The 27,627-nt window shown below is 42.8% G+C and overlaps 1 protein-coding gene across 1 annotated transcript in view; it reads right to left on the minus strand.

Moving 5' to 3' along the window:
* GPC5 (glypican 5) overlaps positions 1–16,257 on the minus strand; it is a 754,872-nt gene extending 738,615 nt beyond the window's left edge. Inside the window, 2 exon segments of the mRNA XM_075045978.1 lie at positions 13,754–13,839; positions 15,801–16,257. Coding sequence (XP_074902079.1) covers positions 13,754–13,839; positions 15,801–16,014 — 300 coding nt within the window. The 5' untranslated portion in view covers positions 16,015–16,257.
* Positions 16,258–27,627: the final 11,370 nt, after the last annotated feature.

The raw sequence follows: 27,627 nt of genomic DNA on the forward strand, positions 1-27,627 counted from the left end.
AGTAGGAAAACTCCCAGTTTGTTTATAACATTTCTAAGCCCCCTCAAGGACAAAGATGTAACGTTATTTGTGAGCACAGTTACTTTTTTGACCTTGTGTGCTCAGGGAAAGGCTAGCCCTGAAAAAAGTCAGGGGAAATCAGAGAAATTTAAAAATCAGAGAAATTGCAAATACCTGTAGCTTTATTAAATGCCTCTCCAAAATGTTCTCTGGAATCCACTATAGTTATTAAAACTCTATCATACAGCAAGTTTAAACTAACATTTTAATATTATTTAAAAATGCTACAAAAGGTTCTTAATTATCTATACATGAACAGTGGGATGAATAACTATACTTAAGGGGAACAACATTAGCACTTCTTGCAATGCTAAATTCTGACTCTGGAGAAGCATGGTTGTGGTATAAGAACAAAAATACAGTATGAAATATTTGCAGTGCCTAGGTCCAATAATTTACCTCACTTGAACTTAATTGGAGGTGAACTTCCAAAGTTGTCTTTGAATTTAAAAATGAGATACCCAGCATCTTAAAAACAAACAAAACAAAAAACCAAACACAGCAGCAAGTCAGAAAGAAGATTCTCTACATACACCCTTCAACTGCAATCCTAGAATCCTAGAGATATATCCCTTTACCAAAAAAATTTAAACAGTCCATACCTCCACAAAATGGATAAAGGACCTTCCAATCTACAAATTTGACTCCTGTTAGTCATATTGTTGTGCAAGTTCTATACATGAACACGAAACCACCTGCGCAAAGTCCTGGACAACCTGTGACTGGAATGTGACAATTTGGCAGCTGTAAAGTAAAAGCTATCCATCGAACATCTCATCAAAAGGATTCATCAGCTTAGAAGTAATTGAGTTTCATTACATAAAAGTAGGTCTATTGCAACAAATGCTGTTTGCATCTTTTTAGGTTCATCTTCATGAATCAGAGCATGGTTTTGGAACTATGTATCAAAAAAAGCACCTGTTTTATCAAAGTCTGAGTGTTTAATCTGTAAGATCACAGCTAAGTATCTCTGAGTTCATTTCTGGTATCCCTGGACATATTAGTTGGGAAGATTGGAAGCTCCAACGGTACACAGGTTGGAAGCAGCATGTTAGACACCAGTCAATTGTGATTATACCTGCATATTAGGCTGCCTAAACGAAGGAATCTGAGCATCACTTCTAGGTCTGAAGACCTAATGTACATTTTGCTAGATCTTGTTCAGCAAAGTAAGAAATGTGACAGGTACTCCCCCTTCCCTTGTAACTCACTTTTATTGTTAAGACAGTGCTACAACATTCCATCGCACTTGCACACAAAAAAAGTACTGGTCCTTAGATTTCCTCCACATTTGCCCAACAAGTATGCTTATTATTCTGGTATTTTAGGCACAAAGTGTCCTTTTATACTAGCATCACAGTGGACTAGAAAACTTTTAAACATAACAAAGTCAAGGAAGACTGGTAAAATGCTGCACTTTCAGACTTCTTGGCAGATCTAAGGAATCTGAGAACTCTTAGCAAAAGGCAAACATAAACCAACCAGGTCAATCAGGATTACCAATGCCTATGTCCTTACCATTCATGAAGCTCTCAGAATACAGCACACTCCAACTTCCCAACTATAAATCAGGAGCACACCACAGACCCAGACAACAGGGAAGTTCTAATTTTATTGGGGCCATAAAAAGCCAATAGATGAGGATGTTCCCAGTGAGTAAAAAGAGAGACAGATCTCTCACTAGTGAACAGAAGAGTGAAGCAGCTAGCTGCGGCCCTGACAGGGTGTTCAAATCATATGGGAGATTCAACTACTGATTAATGCACCAGTTCTACAGGTTACAGCTACCACATGAAAGAACACCACGCATGCCCTGCCTTGCCAGTCAAACACAAGGTGGTGTTGCTGCCCTATGAAGTGGCACTCCGGTATCTTGAGCACACTGCACACCAGCACAAGTCCCAGCATACCAAAGTGCTGCCTTTATTTCTCTGAATACCAGTGAACTTGGACATAAGGTTAAAAACAGATACCCACAAACAAGAAATTCAAGGCAACCTGGGTGAGCAGGAAACTTTGAAAGGTCATGCTTCCAACCACAGGGCTGGTCTCATCACAGTGGCAAGCACCACTTAATCCAAAGGAATGCTTCTGCCACAGCAGCACCTTGACCCAATCCAGAATCATGGTGTGGGAGTACCATCTGGTGGAGGTCATAACAAAAGGTATTACAACAATGGTTATAAGGGTGATTGATCTGGAATTTTCTGGTTTGGGCACAAAGGGAAACTTAACAGATTTCTCACTGTTGCTCATTGCCTGAGGCCAATATAAAAAAAAAAAAAAAAAAAAAAAACAAAAAAAACCAAAACCCAAACACAAAACAAAACCAAAACCACAAACCTGAATAGGGACAAAGGGACAGTTATTTTAATTCCCAGCTTAGTTTCACTTAACTTTTATAGCTTTTCTTCTTTCAGCATGTTAAGGTGACTTGCTATAACCAAACAAAACCTAGTCTTTACCAAGGAGGGACCTTTACTATCCCCCCTGCTTCCTCTTCCCCCTCCCCACCCCTCAAAAATGTGGTTCTGCATGGAGTCTCAGGCTGAGAGGCTGCTCAAGTAGCCTTAACACTACTTTGGTAGCCCCTCTACAGCATCTACCTCTCAGTTATTTCCTTTGCTCCCTCTCTCTCAGCAGACAGGGAAGAAATAGATACACATTTTCATACAACTTCCATCTAGGTTTTGTTCCACTGTGCTTTATCACAACTCTCTAGATGATCACTAGCAAACAGCCTTTTTACCCATTTGTTGTTTAGATTCTTTAGCAAAGGCTCCCTTGCAGTTAACTTTTATATAAGAGAGGGAAGGGGAAGATGTCCAAGCTCCTTCAGGCTGTAGAGGGAAGACTCAGCTTATCACTAGCAGAACTCAGAAATACATAGTCCGTATGTTTTATGAATAAAGCACATCCCTCAAATTTTTCTTGAATGCTAGACAGTTCTTTTGTTTCTGCAATGTCTGTTAAGAATATGCTTACGTTCTTGTTGGCTCCCCATGCTTCTTATAAAAGACTATAAGGTGGAATGTAACCTAATTTAAACGTCCTAGAAATCTGCAGATTTCTAGAAGTAGGTGATCCCCAATGTACTATACCTTCCCTATCCCCAAAGGGGAACAGGCCTACAAATCAATACACATTTTAGACCAAATTCTAATTTAGTACTAGAAAAGCACTTACCACATGGAACTACACATATGTATAGATGGAGCAAATAATTTGCAAGTCCAGCTCCACATGGTTGCAGATACCTGAAGGTGGCTCCAAGATACGGACACCATTTACCCAGCTGTCAATACCGAATGCCTCAGTATATACAGTGCTGTTCACAGCTCCCACAAACTATTTCCCCAGGTAACCACTCACATGTCAGAGCATGAAGTATGTCTGTCAAGGCCAGCGATGCTGCTCAAGTCTGGGTGGGAATTATACCAGTAGATGAAGGGTAGAGCTCAGATTCCAGGCTGTGTCCAGACATGCTATTTTGACAACTGCTACATGAAAGTAAGCCAGAGAAGCATCCAATCAGTGCGAGAAACCTTACTTTTTGATATACTAGGTTATGCTGCCAGGAAACAACTTTACTATTTGGGGAGAAAGAGAAAGTAGTGTTAATACAAGAGTACAGGCATCTTCAGCTGGAATCCAGAACAGTCTTACAACACACCATCACAAAATACCACATGTTCTCCAAGGCTTTGTTTCCTTTTTAACCACTACTCTCCATTCTCAGAGTGAAAAATTGTGAAATCAAAAGTTTTTTACTTCTGTGAAAAAAATTTTGAAACTCACCAATTTGAAGTAGAGACCTATAAGGATTCTCAGTATCCAAGAAACTACAACCAACTCATGTCACAAGGAAGGGGAACTCTTCGCTTACCCTCTTCATGGAATAGTTCAAAACCGTAACACTCCAAGTGCCAACCCCCTCCCCCAAAACCAGATGACCTCCCCCCAAAACACTAAGCCTCCCTATGTATAATACATCACCAGAGCAGAATGGGTTACCTTAGAAAAAGTCAAAATACTTTTGGGCACACTCGATAGCCATGTTAGGATACAAGTAAGAATTGAGAACAGTCCATTAGTCCAGTAGACAAAGCTCTACAGGCTTTTTTCACCTCTCTCACTGGTGTGGAAAAAACCCCCAAAACTACAAAACAAACAAAGCAATATATACAACTGTTGCAGTGCTTATCACTCCAAGCAGAGTCTACCTCGACACTTTTTTGGAGAAAGTATAGTTCTAGCCTCCCCAACATACCAGGTTTTCTTCCAGTAATTATTTTTCTCCCCTTTCCTCCCCTATTCTAGCCCTATGTTTTAACCTCCATCCATCCCAACCTCCTCATGTTTAGAAATGCTTTACTCAGACAAACACAATATGAATAAATGTATTTTTCTCCTCCAAATTCCAAGTGCAGTACATATTTGAATCCATGTACAACTGCATCTTTCTACCAACTGGGTGTTTAATTATTGGCTGAATTTAATAAACAAACCTTTAAAAGGGACAAAAATAACTTCAATAGTAGATACCAACAAGTGAACATCTGTTGTCACAGTGACTGGTACAATCCTTAGACATAAGTTGCTAGGAAATAAAGGTAAAAAGAAACATCCTAATTCAGAATACAGTTTCAAACAGGAGCTGACTCAGACCTGGCCAGACAAAGAACATGCTCACTTTTGTTAGCACTGATCTCCGTGGATAACCCATATTACAGATGGCTCACACAGTCTCCCTGAGCAAAACCTGCTTTCACTATCCTGCTAAAGCAGCCTCTCAAATACTGCCAACTAGGATCTACTCCTAATTCAACCATTTGATTTCACCTGGGATCACTGAGTTTCTGCAAATAGAGACACGTGAATGGGGAGAACAGGAAAGAACTACTTCCCTGACTACTTCTCCAGGCACCCAGATACTAAAGCACAGAGACCAAAGCAGAATTAAGAGCCACATTTTTTCCAGCATCTCCAGTCCTAGTTTCCCACAAAGTGAGAGGTGTTCCAAGCTTACTGGCTGACTGTTGAAAATACTCCAAGGACCTCTAGTATGTTTGTTACTCATGACAGCTCCAAAATACTCTCTACACTCACTCTTGCAATTATGTCAGTAAGCACATTCGGGCTTTCTAACACCTAACCAGTTCTTACAGCACACTCACACAGAAATCCAGTCCAACACTTTGAGAAACACCAGCTAGCTGTTATTGCAAGATCAGGGCTACATCTCTACTAGAAGATGCTAACAAATACAAAGAGCATGTTTTTGGTGACATACAGACTAATGTTAAAAAACAGCTGTATGACCTTCAGACTGGAACCAGATTATGAACTGAGCAGTTCAAAGGGCACAACTTGCTCCTGAAAGTTAACCACCCTGTGCATTATCATACTACAACAGGGGTTTGCAGAATTTCTATGTGATGGCTGAAAGGGGGCACTTCTTACAAAATGCTATTTCCTGCCACAGACCTTGAGAACATAAGCATAATGTAATTTTAAGACATTCATGACTTGCAGTGCAAGAGTTGTTTTGATAGACGCATGGATACATACTCATGACTTGCTTTTATGCGTCTGATATTGATGCAAATGAAAAAACCTACATCTCAGAACTGTAGTATCTCACTCATACTACGTCGTACCAAGAACTATTTAACATAACGCAATCACACAGCTCCACCCCACATATAGTAACTTCCAATCATAAAATCTAGATATCAATTACTGTTCAATCAGCACGTTTTTCAAAAGCTTTTGCTAGGTGAGAATTAAGATTTTACCTAAATTAAAAACGCATTAGCAGAGCTTATCACACACACAGATACTCTCTTATGCAGTTAAGAAAGCATTCTTGTTTCATTATGAAACCTTTCATTTCATTTTTACTGAATAATAAAAAAAATCTGATTGGCCACCTAATAGTGCCAATTTCTAGAATCTGACTGTAGAAAATGAGATACTTAAAAAGAAGCCTCTCTAAGACACAGCTTTCTTTGGTCTTTGGAAAACAACTGGGAAAGTAAAAAAAAACCAAACCAAACCAAAAACCCCAAAATTAAGCCCACAGAGGTTTACAGGGTTTAAGACATAAAGATTTTCTATTTTGAAGTACATATAAGCTTTCCAAGTATTACCGTAATATTCAGAAACTATGGAGTTAAGGCTGATTTCCCATATAAAACATGGGCCTTTGCCAAAGTAGCATGGGGGGGGGGGGGGGGGGGGGGGAGAGAGAAAAAGAAAGTAAGATACACACATCTCAAAACAACTAGTGACTCAATACTTCCTAAGTGCTCATATTTTACATCTCTGCAGCAAGGACAGTTAAAGAACTAGAGAAGTGACTACAAAGTGCCATCCTGTACAACAGTAGAAGCAGCTTTCCTTCTACATCAAGTACACTAAGCAGGAACTAGTTAATTTGTTCTATAGCAGGAAAAAAGCACTGCCATAAACGCACTTAAAAGATGTGGGTATCTGGAATCTTTTAAAGATTCTATAACATGTCACCCAAAGGATTTCTTATTGTTGTACAATGCCTTATCCATTGTTAAAATCCAGACCATTTCTATCCAAACTGCTGACATGCCCCACAGCAGGACAGTTGTTCTAACATTCTTGTCAGTCACAGCAGTGTACAAGGCATAGAAAATACAGATTAAGTAACCATAGTTATGCTAGCCTCCTGCCTTAACTGAGCTTTCTACTCTTTTCTTTTCCCATCCATTCTTGTTTTCATCTTCCCTACCTTTAATTGCATCCTTGATTGCCTCCCATCTCCCAGGGAATATCACACTTTTTCCAGCAGGAAACGGGCCCAAACATTTCTACTGCAAGTGGGACATGACCAGCCACCACTTATCTGCAGGTCAGATTCCCCAACATGCATCTCTTCAACCAAACTCACAAGAGCAGACATATTTTCCAGCGACTAAAATATACAAAGGGTAGCACTCAAGCATTTGTCAAAGACTACTTTTTGTCTTTTCAAACATTGCTCCATTAGGAGTTCAGACTATACATTAATAGGTAGCATTACTCAGCTACCCCAGCTGACAGTAATCCAAACCAGTCTGAATCAGATACACACATAATGCCCATTACCAAAAATAAGCATTTCTTCTGTTAATAGTCTCGGCTAGCTCTGTTAACCAAACATGTAAAAATCCTGTTCCATACAAAGCATGCTGGCCACACGGAAGAGCCATTAAGAATTTATTTTTTTTTTCAACTAGGGAGATTTCTTCTCTTGGCCGCAGTGTGTGCCTAAACCTGGTACAGTTTGTGATGCTTGAAGGAATCAGTCCTTCTAGTGATGAACAGAAGTGCTAATCTCTTCCAAGTCACAAAAGGACATCTAAGGCTACCCAAATTACAGCTACTTGCATTTACAGCTTTGTCTGTATGGTTTACTATCCATTTAAAGAACCTGATCCAGTTCCTAAGGAGCCTGAAGTCAGCTTGTAACCAAGCATTCTGTATTTGAACACAAACTTGAATTACTCATGTCATGTCACCCTAGTGAGTTAAGTGCAATGAAAAAAAACCCACAACACCCCACCCCAAGAAACAAAAAAACGCAACCAAAGCAAGCCCCCAAAACCAACAAGGGAGCCCAAAATGACACCGAATTCACAGAATTGTTCAGCCATCAAATAATTTTGGGGAAACTACGCAAAGTTAAGTTTTATTTAACAGTAGGAATGAATGCTATGTTGTTTGGGTTTGGGTTTTTTTTCCTTAGAAAGGTGGAAAATCTAAAATAACTGAAACATCCATATTACAACTCTCAGCCTCCACTCACGGGGCCACTAGTCAGTCCCCCTCCAGCCACAAATCTTACTGGCTGTAGCCGTTAACAGCCTTGTATTAAATCTTGTTAAAAAACCCTAACTTCACTCAATGTATGCAACACTTTGTTTGCCCTGTTTCAAACTACCTTCCAAAACGAGAAGCTTCAGAACTGGTAGCACACAACAATGCCAGGGTGGGAACGCATGTCTAGCCTCACCAATTCCAGACTGACAATTCTCATGCACCATGTTAACAGGTACCAGCCTCAATTCTTCTCCTGCTGACCATACCAAATGAGGGAAGACAGATGCTGGTTAACACTGCTACACAGATGTAAAAGACACAAGTGCAGCAGATAATCCATCAGGATCAACAGAATGTAGTAAATGCTGTAGAGAAGAATCCTAATAGCACTTACCCCCCCCACCCCAGCATCTTCTCATTTAGACATCATCCAAAAAGGCAAACAGGAAAATGAATGACCAGAAATTCAGACTCTTTGAGGAAAAAAACTGTAGACTTCATAGCAAGGATATGATGAAGAGTCACAACACGATGCAGTCCACTGCTTCATGATCAGTTGCTTTATCTCCGGTATCCATGACATTTCTGTATTTTATATACTGACTGCCATTTGCCTATTCATCTGAAGCTACTAAACCCAAACATTTAGAGAGGAGAAGGCTTCAGGGAATGAATTCTAGACTAGTCATGGGGGGTGGATAGGGAGGAGAACGGTGGTGTGGAAACAAACCCTGTAAGTAAGTCCCAGATCTGAAGAAAGCTGCGGGTCTTTGCAAGTAAGACTTTGTATAATGTATTTTAAAGATGAGAATTAGTGAAAAGCAGAACATGGAGTGTTACATTCATTTTCTCATGATAGTATGTCAGCTATGCAGGAAAGATACAACTCTGTGCCGCCACAGCAGGGGATGTCCCCTTCTAGTCCTATGTTCATTTAATACCTATGAACCAGCTATTACTCAAAATGTCTGCTCCTGACAGTCATCTCACTAGTTGCTTTGATATTCTAAGTCAACACACAAAAGTCAATTCTAAAGAACTGAGCTGGTTTTTCAGTATCATCCAGTGACAAATTAGTGAAAAACAACTGCTTAATTTCCCAGCATGCTTTCAGATACTAAGAGTGTAGAGAGAGAAGTTTTCTATGCTTAACAGACAAGGTTTTCCTTATAAGGCCAACTGTGCTATACTAGAACTTCAGGCAAGTATTAATACTGCTTGGAATTTCTTGCTTTTTGTTTAGAAAGACAAGACTAAGTTATGCTCTTCCTCCATAATACACATGGAGAAAAAAAATAATTTTAGACAATTCCTAAAAATCCATGCAGGCTTATCTTCATAAGTGCTAGGCTCACAGAAGTTCATAAGGCTCAGATCAATTCATAGCAGTTCACTTGAAAAATTATTACCTGTATCAAAGCCAGTAGAAAGAAATAAGCTTCTCATCCACATGACAGTGTTTTAACAGACTCAGCTGAACACACCTGCAGAAAAAACTTCTTGGTATTTCTGCAGTATTTTTAAACTGGCACTTGTTTCAGCTACCTAACCACTCCACTCAACCTTCTACAGAAACAGCGACAAGGCTCAGCTTATTTCAATAAAACCAGCTGAATTTAGCAGCGTTACTTCTCTCCCTACCGTCTTCCATCACCTAGAGTTCAATGTCTCAGCTACACTGAAACTAACATACATGGGATTAACAATCATTTCTTAGGAGATACCAAAGTGACTATTAAAAGTAATTTACACAGAACTTGATGTACAAAGCAAGACTATATTCACTTAGTACATACTCGTGAGGAAGCTACTGATACATTAGAACGAGTTAAAACAACATAGAAGTATTACAAATACTTTCAAAAAAGAGCGTGCGTAATTAACTTGAAATTTTGGTAACGCAAGTGGTATAATTAATAAGCCAAAGTTGTATTGAAAGCATGCAAATAAGACTGATATTACAGTTTACACAGGCATTGTTGCAAGTGCCCCTTGACTAAAGCATAGCTTACCATGTCACTTGAAATGCTGTATGAGAGTTCCAAAACTATTCCCCACAGACTTGCACCATGAAGTATTTTTTGGAGTCCGGGAAAATTAAAAGATTAAATGATGGAAACACTAACAAATGTCACATAATTTGTTTCCACACAAAAGTATTAAAACTAGGTACACTTCGACATACCTGATGGACAATTTAAGGGTCCATGGGCATAAAAACTGCTTCTGCAAGCACTCAGTTTTAACAAGCTTCACTGTCTGACTGCAATATACACCTTCAGGCATTTCAAAATGTGATGCTTACATGGCAGTATAAACATGATCATGTATTAAAATGCCTCCTGCATTTCAACTTTTAAGAATATTGCTTTTATGCTCAAAAAGGAGTTAAACCTGCCATCGCCAACAGATTACTGCAGAAACTTATCGTACAGAAATCGGGACGAGACAGGCGTCTTCATCTGCTGACTTCACTGACACAAGTTTCCTCTAATCAGCAAGACTAAAGAGAAAATTTTAAGCTTGGGAAGAGTATTTTGGATAAGAAACCTATCTGAGCAATACGTTCTGAAGAAATAGGGATACAAAAAGGGGCAGAAACTGAGCAGCACATAGTAAAAGCCTAAGTTGGCTTGGCTACTTCAGAAAAGTGAAACTTAAGAGATGTCAAAGCCATCTAAGAATTTTCAACATCCTGCCAGAGGACAGAGCAATGTTCTGAGGCAGCAATGCAATATACACTGACTCTGGAAAACAGTGTCCCAACACTCTTAGGAACAACGACCCATTTAGCTTAGTATTCTGTTTTAATTTGAAGTAAGAACAGCAAGGGCAGCATTGACCCAAATATTCTTAATTTTCCTACCACAAAGGAACTTTAGATTATTACTACATAGAGTCTGGCAGCTATAAATGACAAATTGAGTACTTTGAATTTACAGCATTAGTCCTCCGGAAGCCCATTTTAGGAAATAAAACCATTAACATTTGAGCTACAAGTGTAGTTTACTAACACGCAGCTCATTCAAAAAATGAGATGTGCTGAACGCTCCACTTAGGGATTTTTACACTGACACTTCCTTGGGGAGCCAGTTACCACATCTTCCCCAACAAATCTCAGCTTTTTTGAAGCAGTTATATGGATGAGTTTTCCCCCAGATAAGTTCTTCAGGTAGCTCAAGAGATGCTTTACTTCATTGCTATGCATCACATGCTAAGTGATTCACTCCAAAGGTTACGAGTTGACCGCTGTTACACTCACCATGAATGCAGATACTCCACAAGTGGACACCTAACTAGTATTAAAGATTCCATAGCTGAGGAATGATTAAAGCCCTGCCTGTAACCTCACTTAGTACTCCTGAATTTGACAAATTCTGGATGGAAGAACTAAGGCTAAAAATACACTCTATTACCAATTAGAACATACAGAGTTTCAATATAATGAAAACCATTACAGAAGAAAGCTGCTGACTCCTTCACGTAATTTGAATTTGAGAAGCAAGTTTACACTGAACAAGTTAGAACTTTCATCCAGATTTTCTGATACCTAAGATCCACTTCTTCCCAACAAATTCATGAAGAAACTGTAAACAAGTATTCACCTCAGTTTAATAGAAAGCTAATAATAGCCTTAAAAAAAAAAAAAATCCACACTCAAGGATTTCAGTAAATACATGTAGTCAGCAACAAATCCAGTACATACAAACAAGAAGCCAGATACAGAAAATGAAAAGTCTGGTTACATAGAAAATTACATGACATTTTTTCAAGAAGAAACTTAAAAAAAAAAAAATAAAAAATCTTAAGTTTCCTGGATCAGTGAAGGAGAAATTCCTTAAAGCTACGAAGGTGTTTCAGCCTCTATCCCCACCAACCTCAACAGGCCGGGACAAGTGCAATACCACAGACACACACAGCATTGCAACTGATCCCAACCTGTGTAGAAAGGGGTACAATTTTTCCACACTCACTGACTGACTTGTCACTGCCACAGTCAGTTTTGCATGGATTTGCACAGCAGAGTATCATACAGCTGGATGCAAACCTGCAAAACTAACCAGAGAACAGTGTTCAATTAAACAACAAATAAATTGTAAGGCATGTTGAATATGTAGTTCTACAGCTAGCAGTACTTTAAGTGCTTATAATGCAGTAGATTAGTAAACACTACCTGCACTATAAGCACTTTAGTGCTACAGGAGCTGTCATTCACTAGACTGCTGTTACAACAAGGAAGGCCACAAAATATCCCATAACCAGCAGAAAGCATTCAAACTCCTTGATGTAGATTATAACAGGCCACCATCAGTTTTGCATAGATTTGCACAACTACACTCTTCTTGTAGTGCAACTATGCAAAACTAACAGAAGACTGCAAAGCAGAAAACTACTGGAACATCTACAGTCTTAACCTGAGTGACTGGATGAAGACATTAACTTCTTATGCCAGAAGGAGCACTTAGGGCAGTAGATGCTAATCTACTTCACTATCTGCACTAGATGCACCTTAGTACAAAAAGCACTTGACACCACCACACTGTACCTTGCCAATCTCTGAAGTCCTGCAAGATCTCCTGAGGCAGTTGTCAACATAATGCTACAAGTGCCTTCACTGCAGTAGGTTCTATATATCACTACCTGCACTGTAAGCACTTTGACATTACTCTGACGCAACCAGCGTTTTTAGCAATTCAAGATATGTTGTCTACCTTGTACCTGCTGAAAGAAAAGAACAAAGTGAGCATTTGATCAGGTTTTGAATTGCACACCTTTGACAACCAAGCTTTGGAACAAACATTCACACTGTGTTTCTGGGCTAAAGACCTCCTTCAGAGTAAGCTGAAGCAGTGCATTAGCCCAATCCAGGACTCTCATACACAATACTAGCAGCATCAAAATCAATGCTGATTGACAGTAGAAGAGTCCAATTGTGAGAGTGAGTCAACTGCCATTCTCAGAACACCATCACAACTTGTGGAGATAAAAATAACTGATAGTTTTCAAAGACCAACCTGAAATAGGGTAAGAACTCCCACCGCCTCTCCTCAGTAGAAAAAAGGATAAAGGCCAATTAAGTATTTAAACAAGGTTTATGCCCAATTCGACATGATTAGGAATTTTAAAAGTATACTGAACAGATCATACCATCAGCTTTCTGAAGTCCAGAAAGCACCTCACGACATGCCAGGTGCTCTCTTAAGTTTTCCAGTTACTTGCTTTGCTGGCAGGTCAGAACGTTTGCTGCTACTGCCACAGACACGCTGCTGCCTCAAAATACAATTCCTACAATTGCATTTAGATTGGCCTACCTAGCAACAAAAAGCAGGCTCCAACGACGGCTGTAAAATATACTACCGCAACCAAATTACAGGTATGTATTACAGGCCCAAGGTTTAGTAAAGCAGGACAGCACTATGTTCAAAATTTGAAAGTACATTTTATTCCTTCTTTAACAGGAATACAGACTTGAAGGATCACGTAAAGTCTCTCTCGCCTGAGGTTTATAGCAAGCTTAATGTAATACTTCAAAACTACAACAAAACTGTAACTTTTGTTAGACTGAAAAAGAGGCTTGGCTCAAAGGAAGAAAAAAAAAATAAAATCCCAGATATCAAATTTAAACATTTTTAAGACACTCTCCCTGTCCAGCTGCTTTAGTTAGACAAACGAGCGCTTGAAAAACGCGCATTATTCTCCTCTAAATGCGTGAAATTGTGGACTGCTACACGTGCCTCCAATCCCAAGGAACTCTTTGGAATTTAGTGCTCCTAACCAAAGTCTCAGGCTCAGCCTCAAAAGCACTGGTTCTGCCTCTACATTTTTAAAAACAAATCACTATAAAAAACCAACTTACCATTTTCCGTAAAAAGTAACTTCCTCCACAAACACTACTCCAACATCCACAGAAAGCTTCATTATTTCCTGCTGCACGTGTCGATACTGCAAAAAAAAAAAAAAAAAAAAAAGAAAAAAAAGAAAAAAAACCACCCACCAAGTTATTTGCTTTTTGTTGCTGAGGAGAGAGAACAAAGTCACCGAGCAAGTTCCCGAACGCCAGGGCTCCCCATCCCCACTCCACCCCTGGGGAGGGCGCGAAACGCTCCGGTGGTGGTACTCCCCCCCCCCACCTCAGGCGGCGAGAAACCGCCCCGCGCGGCACCCCACGCGCGGGCTCACCCCTTCCCCGAGAAACACCACTACCACCACCCCCTCCCCCCGCGGCGGGGACCCCCCCACCCCTCCCCGGGCTCAGCCGCTCCGGCACCCCGGCCTGCTCGGCCGCCGCCGGGCCCGCAGGCCCCTGCCCGGGCCGGGCCCGCTCCCCTCACCGCGCAGCACGTGCTCCGGCGAGAACACAGGGGCGGCCGCGCGCCCCGCGCCCGCCAGGGGGCGCCACCGCCGGCAGCGCGGAGGTCACAGCCCGGCTACGGCGTGACGCCCCCCCCCCCGCTTCCCTCCACCTCCACCCCGCGCCCGCCGTCCCCAACCGCCCGGCCGGGCCCGCCGAGCCCCGCAACCCGGGCGGAGGAACAAGGGCCGGGCCCGCCCGCTCCCGGGGGCCGCCCGGGCCGGGAAGGGGAGGGGAAGCGGCTCTCCGGGCCGCCGCTGCCCACACGCGGCTCCGGGCCTAACAGGGAACAATCGGCCCCAGCACGCAGCCGCCGCCATGTCCCCCGCCTCCTTCCCCCCCCCCCCTCCCTCCCCAGCAACATGGCGCCGCCGAGGCCCCCGCAGCTGCCGCCGCGCACGATTTCGTAATGAAGCCCGCGGCTCCCGGGCGGCGGCGCGGGGCCCGCCCGCCGCCCCCCTCGCCCGGGAGAGGCGGAGAACCCGCGCCCCGGCCGGGGAAAGGGGGGGGGGGGGGGGGGGCGGCGTGTGGGGAGGGAGAGGAGGGCCCGCCGCCCCCGCCCCTCCTGCGAACAAAAGCCCACGCGGAGGGGCCCGGGACGCGCTCGCAGCCCGCGGCGCTGCCCCCCTCCCCGGGGCCCCGCGCCCCCTCCCCCGGGGGGCGGCGGAACACAAAGCGCCTCCGCCGGGAACTCCCCGAGAGCCCCCCCCCCCCCCTTCCAACCACCCCGCGCCCGCCCGCCCTCCCTCCCTCCTCGCCCGCCGCCGCCTCTTTTACCGCCGCTGCCGTTCCCCGAGCTGGGCGTGGGCGGCGAGCGGAGCCCCCGCGCCGCCGCGGCCTCTGCCCCACGTGCGGCTTTGTTCTGGTGCCGCCAACTCCCCCCCCCCACACCGCCACCGCCACCCACCCCCTCCACCCCCCCCGCAGCCACGCCGGGCACGCCGCAAAACTTTCCCGGACGGGCCTTCTTCCCCCCCGCGGGCCGCAGGGGCAGGCAGACCCGCCCGCCCGCTCCCGGCCCCCGGCCGCCGCTGCCATTGTGCCGCCCGCGCCGCCCTGCCCGCCCGCCCCGCCAGCTCGGCCGCCGCCGCCGGGCGCTCCCCGGGCCCGGACCGCGTTGGGCGGGGGTGGGGGGGGGTGTGTGTGCGTGGGGTGGGGTGGGGGCGAGAAGGGGGGCGGCGGGACTCACTGCAGCAGCGAGCGGCGCGCACGCTTTTTCAAATCTCCCTCATTCCGGCCCCTCCCGCCCCGTCTGCGAGCTCGGGAGGCGCCGCCGCCGCGGCGGCCGCTGCCATGCGCCCTGCTCCCGCTTCCCCCCCCCCCCCCCCTCCGCCCTCCGCCTCGCCCGCCGCCCACCCACACCCCCCTTCCCGCCGCCCCGGCCACTCACAGCGGCCCGCCAGCACCCCCCGCGCCGTTACCGCTGCCTCCGCGCCGCGCTCCGCCGCCGTGTGTCCCCCCCAACCCCCCCCCCCCCACCCCGGGCCCGGCGGCCGCCGGCGCCTCACAACAGGTTTCCTGTCAGCGACACGCGCGCGGCAGCGACACTCACCAGCCAGCGGCGGCCGCCGCCACCATCTTCCCTCCTCCTCCTCCTCCTTCTCCTCCTTCCCGCGGCCCCCCGGCGCGGCGGGGCGAGGCGAGCTCGGCCGAGGGGAGCCGCGCCGCTCCCCGGCGGGGCGGATGGAGGCGGGGAGGGGAGGGGGGGGAGGGAAGTGGCGCGAAGGCAGGTCCCGGCGGCAGCGGCGGCCGGGCTCGGGGACCATGTGGGTGAATGAAGGGCGGCGGCTCCCGCCTCAACGTAAATATCCACAAGCCCCGCTCCGCCCTCATTAGAATAGAAAACAAAGTGCTTCCGAGCGCCGCGCCGCCCAATCGCCGGCCGCGGCCCCCCCCGCCCCCGCCCGCCGCCTGCTGCGATTCATCCACACACCAGGCATGCACCGAGCCAGCCGCCCGGCCTGCGCCGCGCCGAGCCGAGCCGAGCCGCCCGGGCACCTCCGCCGCCAACTTTGTCTCCGCCGTTCCGCCGGGGCCCGGGAAGGAAGGGAGGGAGGGGGGGGGGGGAGAACGCCGTGCCCTGCCGCGCCGCGCCGGGGCTCCCGCTGGGGGATGGCGGTGCCGCGCGCATCCTGCCTGCGCAGGGCGGTGGGGAAGGGGAGGGGAGGGCAGGAGCGGGGTGGGGGATGCACATGGTGGCCCCCGGGAGGGCCGGGGCGGGGGCTGGGGGCAGGCGGGTGAGGATGGGGCCGGGCCGCTGCCGCCCCGCCGAGTTACCGCCGCGCCCGTCCCACCCGCGTCCCCGGCCCCACGCCTGAGCGGCGGCGGAGGGGAAGGGGTGATCCCGCGGGCGGCTGCACTTGTCCGAGGGAAAACTCCGGCGCTTTGCCCCCGGCCGAGAGCGGCGGGGGGGGGGGGGGGGGGGAGGAAACGCAGGTCGGCGCGGTGCGGGCGGGAAGCTGAGCGGCCGCATCCCGGACCGCCGCTTCTGGCCGTTCCCGGGGGGGGGCCGCAGCGGGGTCCGGCCGGTGACCGGCGGCCGCTTTTTTTCCCCGAGCAGCCGTGCCCGTCCCGGAGCCACGGCGAGGTGCGGGGAGGCGAGGCCGGGGAGGGCAGAGGCTGGGCGGCGGGGGGCTGCGGGAGCGGAGAGTGCCAGGAGCCGCGGGATGCTCTTTGTACCGAAGCTGCGTAGATGGGGGGGGGGGGGGGGAGAAGTGTTTAAGGGACGTGGGCGAAAAAAATGACTAGGTTTTCCAGTGTCATCGTCGCTTTCGCCGCAGTTTTCTGGGCTTGGAACGGTTGGAGAGAAAATGATAGAGGTGGAGGTCAACATACTTTTCCGTCAGATAGATGCTTCTTTTCCAAAAGCTTAATTTAGTCTGTATTTTTAAAGTGTGAAAGTGCCTTTAGTTATGTGTACTTTGCACAACGGTGATATTTTACAGGTCGATGTTTCTACAGTTCCTCGTGTTATTATACATGGAGAAATCGCTTTGTCTTCCAAATAAAAAGACCAGTAAAATTGTAACCTGAATTTGCCACTTCCAAAGCACTTTGAGGTTTTGTTTGCTGTCATATCACTCCAAGGATTTCTGCAGGCAACAGGGGGTTTGTTTTTATCAGTTATTCTAGTTACCTTGGGTATATAGCTGAAAAAGTATGCCAGTTCTCAGTTTGTCTTGTTTTGTAGTGTTTCGGAATAGGACACTAGTCGTTCCTAAGCTCATAATTCCATTAAAGCTACAACATTATCTTTTAGGCAGCTTTGCTGTATTTGAGCCTTCAGAAAGGAATAAACCAGAGAGTATTTTTTTAATTTTTTTTTTAGCACTTATATGTGATGCCAAATGTCACAGAAGTTGACTGTGAGTTGTTTTTATCCACACCCTTTAGTTTAGGGGTGCTTTTTTGGCTTTTAGGTATATATTTACTGATATACGCAAAAAATTGTTTTACAATACAATCTTTAATAAAGGACTGTTTCAACTGATAAACCATAGCTGCTTTTTAAAACCACAGTAATACAAAATGTAGTTGTAGTTGTATTGTGCTTTAGTAATATTGAAATTGCTCTTCCTTGCAGCTGAGGCTCCTTTCCCTCTCCTTAACCCTATTCACCCCCCAACCCCTTCATTTTTTTATTTTTCCTTTTTTTCTTTCTGCCTTTTTTTTTTTTCTGTTCTCCTGTACCTTCTGGCAAAAAGGCCAACAAAAGGTAATTAATAAGATGCAAATATAAGCATATTTTTGTTTCTACTGCTTTGGATGAACTCCAGGCCTTACCAAAGTTGGTGGCAATAGTCCTGCTGATGGAACAGGTAAGATTTCGATCCTTCTCCTGTGTCCAAAGATTCTAAATCACTTTTGCAAAGCTGGGCAAGTATGTCATCTCCTCAGAACCTAGAGTAAATGAAGTGATAGGGAAAGTAACGTCACATTATACCAAACTGTCCATTGGCTGAAAAAGGCCAACAAAAGCCTAAGCGAGAAAGAATACAAGACAGAATTTTTTTCAGTGATTTTATTCATTTGCAACAGAGGGGAAATACTGGATTCAGGACCTAGATGTCTGTGTTCCTCTCACCACACCTAGAAGAAACGTGCCGTTGATGAAGCAAATGAAACGCATTGTTTCACTAATCCAAATGGTTATGCCCATAGGATCCAATCTGGCTCCCACTGAAACCAGTGGAATGGTCTTCGTAAAGCCCCTGGGCGTCATCCACAAGAACACACGTCACTGTATTTTGTGTTTCATAGCTCCAGTGGGTTCTACAGATCACTTTCTTTGAATGTAGCTTTGGAGTAGAATCCACTGAATGCAAATGGGTTTCCTAAAAGGAAAACTGACACAACTGTGAGTTCCCTTAAAGTGGAAGTGTGTTAAACAGTAAATACGGTTCCATATCTTGCAGAAAATACTCAGAAATTAAGGCCCTAAGGTCACTCTCCTTTAACGTGCACTAACTCATCTGTCTGTCCTTTATGGAGTGCTGCCCATCTTATTTTACTTTACTACAGTAGCCTAGCACATCACATTTATCATAATGTTTACCTTCACAACACAGTGTGACATGGCAATTACTATTCCCATGTAACAGATGAAGAATCTGACATAATAAGGACCAGAAGTTAGCTCTTTCAAAGCCAAGGCTGACGCTTTTAACTTAGTCCAGTTTTCTCTGTTTTAATCGGCATAAAGAATATGGAATAAATCAGTATCTTTTATACATGACTCAAGGTCACAGCTAATGTGTATGTTATATAATACACACTACTAAGAAATCTTAGGAAACAGCTAATTTAGCAAGCTGCCCTTAAAAAGAAAAGGAAAAAAAAAATATTATCTGAATTAAAACTAAAACTTTCATAAGTTTGTTAAACAAACATCATTATCTAATGAGACGTACAGTAGCAATGCCAGCTCCTTGTCCATTTGCAGTTTGTAAACTAAAGAGAGTGAGGGTTATTTAAAAAAAAAAAAAAAAAAGAAAAAAAACCAGTTTGCAACATTCTTTTTGGTGATTTTAGGGTCATTTGTCTCTCAAAAAATAACTGAATAGTGACAGACCAACAGGAGGTGCTCTGGTTTGGTATTTTACTCCCAACTTTAAAAATTCTCCTTTTTTTAAATTTTTTTAATTTTTTTTTTTATTTCAAAACTTTACAAACTGTTTGTCTGTAGCAGAGGTGACAGATTTAGCCAAGGAAGAAAACAGGATGAAAAATCCCCCAAATACCTTTTTATATTTACCTATCACTGCTAATGCAGGAGCCAGTTAAAATTAAAATTAAAAAAATAACTTGTCTAAAGTAAAAACATTTTGGAATTACTGATTTTTCAGAGCTAATTCTTACTATTCCAGTTATAGTTTCAAGAACACTAAATAAAATTGACAAAACGGCAAACAAAAATGGTGTAAAGAGCCTTCTCTGTTTTTAGGATTAAAATACACTTTCCAGTCATACCATTTTTTTAGAATCAAGCCTTTAATTCCTGCACATTTTATCATACTCAAGTACACATGAATCATAATTTCAAATATTTATATTTAGAAGGAGGCATGTACTCTGTAGGGAGGTGAGTTATAACAAGATACAGGAGTCCTCAGTCACAGGCAGTTAAACATCTATATCTGATTATTATTCTTGGGAGTTCAGTACTGTTACCATTCAACCATTAATTTTATTTCCCAGTGTTTATGATGTTATCCTATCTGGACATCAGTGTTTGCGCAGACTCTGCCTATTCATTTCACTTGTGAAAACGTTCCCCTTTATATGTTAGCTTCATTTGAGGTATGGAAGTCTCTAATTTGTGGGTATTTTTCAGCATCTGCGGAGAGATGAAAATTTAACAGCTGAAGCAGCATGGAAAGAAGGAACGTTTATAACGGGAGAGTGCTCCATTTGCAGCAGTGTTTTAGCTCTGTCCTCCTCTGCGGCTCAAGATTTGCACGCTCTGGAGTGCTGGGTACAGGGGGGAGGACTCTTACCCCCCTCCCTCTAAGCTGGCCAAAAGCGTCTACTTCTGTGATTTTTACAGATCCAGCTTTTGCTGCAAGGTGTGCCTTAGGTTTCTTGAGAATGCTAATAAGAAACTGGAAATACTCCTCCTCGTTTAGGATGTTGGGCTACTCTGAAATAATCTGGAGAGGTGTTACTGTTCGCACCATCCAGACTCGGCTATAGGAAGCGAATGTGTTGCTGGGAAAAGAAGGGCTGAAGATAAACTGCTTCATCTTCAACTATTCTGTCCTCCCTCTCACAGTTTTACTTTCTTGGCTGTTGAAACTCTCACCGCTTACTGTTTCAAGCCGTTCACTGCCTTTCCTTTTCTCGGTTCCTAAGTATCTTCCCTGTGCTCTCTTAAATATGCAGTCTAGAGGGAGGTAGCATGAAAAGCACTGAACAGCTGGAAAACAGAAGCCACAGGATTTACTTATGAGCAAATCAGATATGAAAAACATGGGGGGGGGGAGCACAGGTGTAAGAGTGGTCTTTAAAAAGAAGGGATTTGGAAAGTAAGAAAACGATGCTAAAGAAGAGGCTCTGGAAAAAGGGGGAAGAAAAACTTGAGAGCAATAGGGACAGGATCTCCCCAGGATGAACTCGTGCTCCAACACCGTTTTTACAAATGTCCAATAAATCCCTACATACTTTAGCCTTTCTAGGTACCAGTAGGTGTAATTCTTGCCTTCTGTTCCCTTTGCATCCATGCAAAAAGCATGTACTTTTTTTCTGCTTTGCGAACATTCAAAATGACTAAGAGCATGGTTTCAAGCCTCGCAGTGCTTTATTGAGGCTGAATAAAAGAACATGCCAGGAAAGAGACAGCAAAATGGCTGTTGTACCCTTCCCCAAAATCCCCTCTCCACACTCCGTGGGATAGTTTTTCTACTGTTGTATAGGATTGAATCCTGGTGCATTAATGCATGAAATTATGTCATATACCTTCACAGATGTCCAAGAACAATTACTGAAATACATGTGGTTATAGAGACATGGTTATCTTTTAGGGATTCCTGTACCTGAGTTAGCTAACACAAATGCTTTGTACAGCTACCCATCTCCTGAATTAATTAGAGAGTGAAGATGAACAATGAAGGAGTGGAAAAGGATGAAAATGGTAGATGGAAGGACTGGGACAATGTAGGTACTGTAGAGATGTGGGAATATGATGATTAATAGACTAAGGGAGAGAGAGAATTAGTATGGAAGAGGGAATTATTGTGTAATGAAGAGAAAATTATGAGTGGTGAAAAACCTGGGGATTCGAGACTTTATATGTTCATGTGAGAGCAACAGCTGAATACCAAGGCACAGTGGGACCTTTTGAATGTTACAATAACACCTGTAGATATTATTAGAGACATTCTTCAGAATAATATCTCTAAACTCTTGATATTTGTATTTAAGAATTTTACACCTCTGGCTGTCCCCTGAATCTGCAGGACTAATGTTAAATTGTACTTCAGGTCTCCTTCTGAGACCCCTGCTCCGTTGGTGGCCTTTGACCCTGAAATTAGTCAATGAGTAAGGCACCACCGTGGCACCAGGACCAAAGTCATGCCTCAGAGGAGCCGATGCTAATGTTTTTGGAAGCGTTTGGTAACTTTGTTGACCAAACAAAACCCTGCTGTCCAGCCAGAGGCCTGAATATTTGGGCTGCACAATGGACCGAGATGACTTGAGAAACATGTGTTCACGGACGATGTGCAGTCATAAACGTTACACTTCCACTTATTGTCTGCCTCTCTACAGGCAATGACTGTCACACATCTGAGACATCCTTTGACAACCCCTGCTCAGGGATGCATCTGGAGCTGGGTGGACCCAGGGTGTCCCCATCCCAGGGGAGAATGAAGCCGTCTCCAGCCTCTGAGAGCTGTGTGATCTCCATCCTTTCACCCCCTGCCCTTATTTTGCACTTCTGCAAACACTCGGTCCTTCTTGTCCTCTCCAGTGCCATCCTCAGGTCCTACAAAGCCTTGTGATGCAACCATCCCTTCTTCTGAGGTGAGGAACTGTGAGAAGGATATAGATGAAAAGGATATACATACAGCTGTATTCTCATTTTAAATGATTTTAAGACATTGGTCGAGGTAGGAACAAACTTCAGGTATTTATTTCCTCTCCTTTTAATGGAGCTTTAGCTCAACCACCTTTATTTATCACAGCAAAATATAGTCATTTCATTCCTTTCAACATCACCTGCGCAGCTGGGCTAGCCGCATGCAGACTCTTAAACAGCACTCTCTCTTCTTAGTGAGAAAAGTTGCTCAGTAAATTCAAGTGGATGGTTGTTCATACATGTATATTGAAGACCACAGTGACTCTACCCTTCACTGTGGGACTGTGCTTAAAATACTATACTAAAATAAACTTACGTGTGGATGCATGTATACACCAGTGAAAAATGGTAGCGATGCCATAAGCATTCAGCTTGCCCTAGTCTACTGTAGAATATTTGGCCAAAATTTTAGATTTCTCAGTAGCTTTGTGTCAGTGAGACTAATGGTTCTTGGTGACATCAGTGTGCACGTAGCTGAATATCCTTTGTCAGGTCAGCAGCTGTGAGAATTTATGACTGTTGTGAGCTTGGTTGAATACACTGGTTCTAGGAGAGAAGGATGATGGGGCCTTTCATAAGAGGAAATTCGTCTGAATTGCTTAACTCCCATTTTAGATGGCTTCAGGCATTAAACTAAAAAATTTTTTCATTATTCTAATGGTGATTTTCACTAGATGTTACTAACAGCAAGTTGTCAATATCAGTCAGTTCACCTGACTTGAGGAGTGCTCTGCTCCTTGGCAGGTATTCTTGACTAGCCCACAGCCCTCAGTAAGCGCAGAGTAGACATCTTTTTGCCTAATTCTATGACTGTTCCTTGCCTCCTCTTCTTTCCTCCTACTCAAAGTGGTAGGGAAACCACTGAGAGGTTTAGAAGTGAGATACTGGACTAGATGCTGTCACTGCGCTGACAACACACACCTCGCCGTTCCCCATGTCTCCTTTTCTCTGATTCATATTGCTTCAGTAGAAAAGATAATTCAATGTCTGCCAGAGATGGAGGCTTGGACAAGAGCTATCTGGTCAGCTAACGTTCCAGCAGCAGAGTGGGGAAAAAGGAGAAGAAATGGTTCTGTGTCAGCACCTTTGATTAATGAGTTTGACCACCGTTTGTGACAGGTATTTTAGACATGCACTCTACTTGTGTGGATAGATGCGTATGTATCAGAAGCAAATAAAGACGTGTTTTCAACTACATTTAGGCAAATTCTATCACCTTTTTGTCAACAAACCCTTCTCCAGTTGTGCACATCACTGTTGTAGCTCAGTTACATTTTTGCAAGTACAGTCTGCAGTCAGCTGCTCTGAAGGTAGTCCAGATTCCTTCATGAACAGAGATTCATCTTAACTGAATATAGTATGTGTGCTCAAGAGCTGTGCCAAATTGTAGCGTGGAACTTAAAATATTGAACTACAGCAAAACAAATGTCACGTTCCGCAAGCTTTCAGATACTACAAGTCACTTTCACGCCCTTTACATATGGTGTTTATTATCAGAGTAAATATGAAAAAAGTTGAATCTGGATCTTATTGGTTTTTCAGAACAAAATAAACCCACAATTTTTTAACCTCATAATTTATCTGAAAATAGGAAAGAAGTATAGGAACAATTATAAATATGAACGTACTGAGTGAATGAAAATACAGATATAATAATGCCATGAACAAATGCTGTGTTGAAAGATCCAACAAATATTATTTGAAAATTAAAAATTCAGAAATCACAACTTCCATATTCAGAGGAAAGAGATCTTTTTCTTCAATGCTATAATAGGACTTAATTAATTTGAAAGATAATTTTATTTATTCAAACATACTGTTAACTGGTTTGCTTTAAGAAACTCCTTCAAATTCTATGGCAAATCGTATCTTCTTAACATAGGCTTAAAATTTTGCTTTTTAATATGTTATGCATGCCTTCAAAGACAATGAGGGACCTCCAAGTTTGTTTTAGTGGAAGAAAGCAAAACTCCACTGACACTTAGGGAGTTCTTCTTCTCCCAGTAGGATTGAATTTGACCAACCTGTTTTATAGTGTGAAGTATGACTGTAGAAACAGACTTTGCTTATTCAGTGGATCTGCTCCTTGCATATAATCCATGCCATATCTACTCTATTAACAAGATCTGTTTGATATAATCCTTATTCGTTAAATCTGAAGAAAAAAAAGAGTGTCTGTGAGAGGTTGTGGTGCATTTTTCCCAATTTTATTTTCATCATCAACAGAGCTGTTAAAAGGGACAGAGCTGAGTTTGATTTGTAAAAGCTGCTTACTTCTTCAGAGACATAAACCAACAGCATAGTTTCATATAGTTCAACAGTCAGAAGCCACTACCTTAAGATTAAAAAAAAACCCAAACTTTTATGCAATCAATTACATTTGCTATCCTCCTTTTTTTTTAGGAAAATTTAACTAGATATATTTCAAGTGATGAATTTTCTTAAATGAAAGAAAGCACATGAATAAAGTTAGAGACTTGCACAACATTGTGTTATAACTGTTAATCTTAACTGGCAAGTTAAAAATTGAAGCCAATAATAATCAATAATTATACATGTGTGCATGTAGAAAGAAAATGAATCAGCTGTTGCAGTTTCAGTTAGTTTGGTCATTTTAACATGAAAAAAAAATCTGACAATAGTGTTAAGTTCAGTAAGTAGACTATGATCACTCATAATTATTAAAATGAAAAAAACTGTACACATCAGACAGCAAAGGAATCTGGTGGTTTTGTCATGGAATGATACACTGAAAATTAAAAATGTGCTAAATAATTTGGCTGATGTGCCAAACAATTTTAAATACTTTAACCTAACATTGTGATTTAAATGGAACAAATACATGACAAATGCAGAGGTAAAAATAGAATTTTTAAGAAGAGAAAGAAATTTCTCATCCTTCTCTACGAAATTACTGTAGTCATTAAGACACATAACGGTTATGACTGTTAGATATACCTTTAAAAAAAACGTTTTGTAGAATTATGTATTAATTAAGCTTAGTCATGTTCCTTTTGGAGCAATGGTAAAGCTACATTTGAGCTCAGCTGCACTATTTCCCTACATGAGCAAATGATATTATATTCTATATTTTCAGCTCTGATCAAATGCTAATTGTCAAAAAATATCCTGGCCTCCTCCTTTTTTTTAAAAAAAACCCCATGATTCAAAATGAGCAAAACTTCTTCCACCTTGTAAGATAAAAAGTGTTTCAATGAAAACATTTACAAGAAAAGTCTCAAATATAAACTTTCTCTACTCATCCTCAAAATATTCTCTCATTTTATTTTATTCTTTCATCTTCTCTCCTTCCATCTGCATCATACTCTCTAGGTTTTTCCCTTAAAAAGACTTTTCAGCCCTATAATTAGCCCAAGCATAATGAACACGGTAATACTGTTTCTGGCACACAAACTAAGCTCACTAACAGCTACTTTAGGTATCGTAGCATCACGCTGCATTGTAGTACCCTGTGGACAGACTTGCAAAGCATTTTTTCTTTTTTTTTTTTTTTTTTTTCCAGAAGTGCTGAGCACCAGTAACTTGCAAGATGCTAAGCATCCTGCTCCTGATTGCTCACGCTGGGGTGTAAATACACTCATTGCCTCCCTGTGTGCCCAAATAAAAACAAATCAGAAATCCAAGCACAACATTTTGACCACGGCATCTTACTTTGTTATTACAAAGTTCAGAAATGTCATTAGAATATTTATCATAGAGCTGTATTTGCACACTGATATGATCAGCATATCTTCTTGTGTCTTTCAGTCTTGAAGACTGAAAATGATGTTTTGATGCAATGTCATCAGGAAAAATATACAAATTTATTTTCACAATGCCTGTATGCATATGCTATTGATAAAATGATATTGATGACAAGAAATCTGCAGTGATAATTGTGGTTAGAAAGCTGAATATTTCTTTAGAGATTGTCTCATTTTTCTCTGATGAATGCAGCACGGGAAATTATCCATACCCTTTATTTTAACAAAACGATTTCAGCTATGGTCAGTTACACCATTCAACTTCCTCCAGTAAGTTTATCCAGTGAGCAGACAAGCGATATTAACAGCTAAAAGTAATCTGAACTTAAACTCTTGTGTTTTGTGTAGGATGAACTGAATATATTTGGGTTTTGAAATGTACCTCTGCCACTGTGGCAACTGCAAAAAGGTTTACTTTTTATCACTGTGAGGAAGAAGTTTTTTAGGACCTCTGAACTGAGAACTGCAGGCTCAAACTCTCATGAATAAGAAGCATAAGCAGTTTGAAATAATGAGTTTGTACAATATGTACAAATGATTGATATTTTTTTCCATTTTGTAATCTAAACCATTTTAAGATACTGCTTTACCCAAAAAAGTTGCACTACTCTATCTTTTTCCACAGCCCAGTACTAAGCAAAATATTTAGTATAACACTGACTCTTCTCAATAGCTTTTTCTGGCCAGTAATCATGGGACAGATTTATCAATAGCATAAATTTAGTAGACTTTTGACACCTTATGGTAGCTAGCAACTTGATCCAACAAATGCAAGACTGAAGATAAAAACAAATTCCTTGCAGAATGCAGAAAAGGGTGTAGTCAAACTGATATTGACAATATAAAGTGAATTACAACCCAAGTCCTTATGCTCTACCAAACTGAGGAATCAACTTCTGTAGGCAATAGAAGAGAATAAGAACATTGTAGATGTAATCACAATAATAAGAACTACAGAGAACAATGGGAGAAACATGATGATACTTAACTATACTTTCAAAAGATACAAAGATGTTCAGTTAGTTCATCTTTAATATCTTTGTCTTTATTCTGATTTAGAAGACCATGGTTAATGTGAGATGTGAGTTCTCCCATTTCTTTCCATATGTTCCTAGGCCAAAAATAGTTTCCTCTCTTCATACGGATTTCTCCAAATAAGGAGTGAAGAAACTGTAAATTAACTTCTCATTACTACAGAACAAATGTATACTTCCAATATGCTGATTTGGGGAGAGAGGAGGAATAAGGAGACAGCTCTTTGGAAAACTCCATTGAAATCTGTCTTCTAGAAATTTCCCACTTAATTACAGATTCTTTTAAAAAAAACCCCAGCATTTAATTATTTGTCTTTATACATATGAAAGCAAAAAAAACCCCAACAAAAACCAAAACACCAAAAAACCCAGCCCAAAAATTCCAACCTCAGCAGTAGGTCGATAAATTAATTAACCCGGATTCTCCAATGAGTTTCATTACATTTGTAAATTCTTGCTTCTGGTTAGAATGTGGTAAAACAATGAGATAGGATGATCCTATCAAAA

The sequence above is a fragment of the Buteo buteo genome, chromosome 14 (assembly GCF_964188355.1).
Source record: "Buteo buteo chromosome 14, bButBut1.hap1.1, whole genome shotgun sequence".
NCBI lineage: Eukaryota > Metazoa > Chordata > Aves > Accipitriformes > Accipitridae > Buteo > Buteo buteo.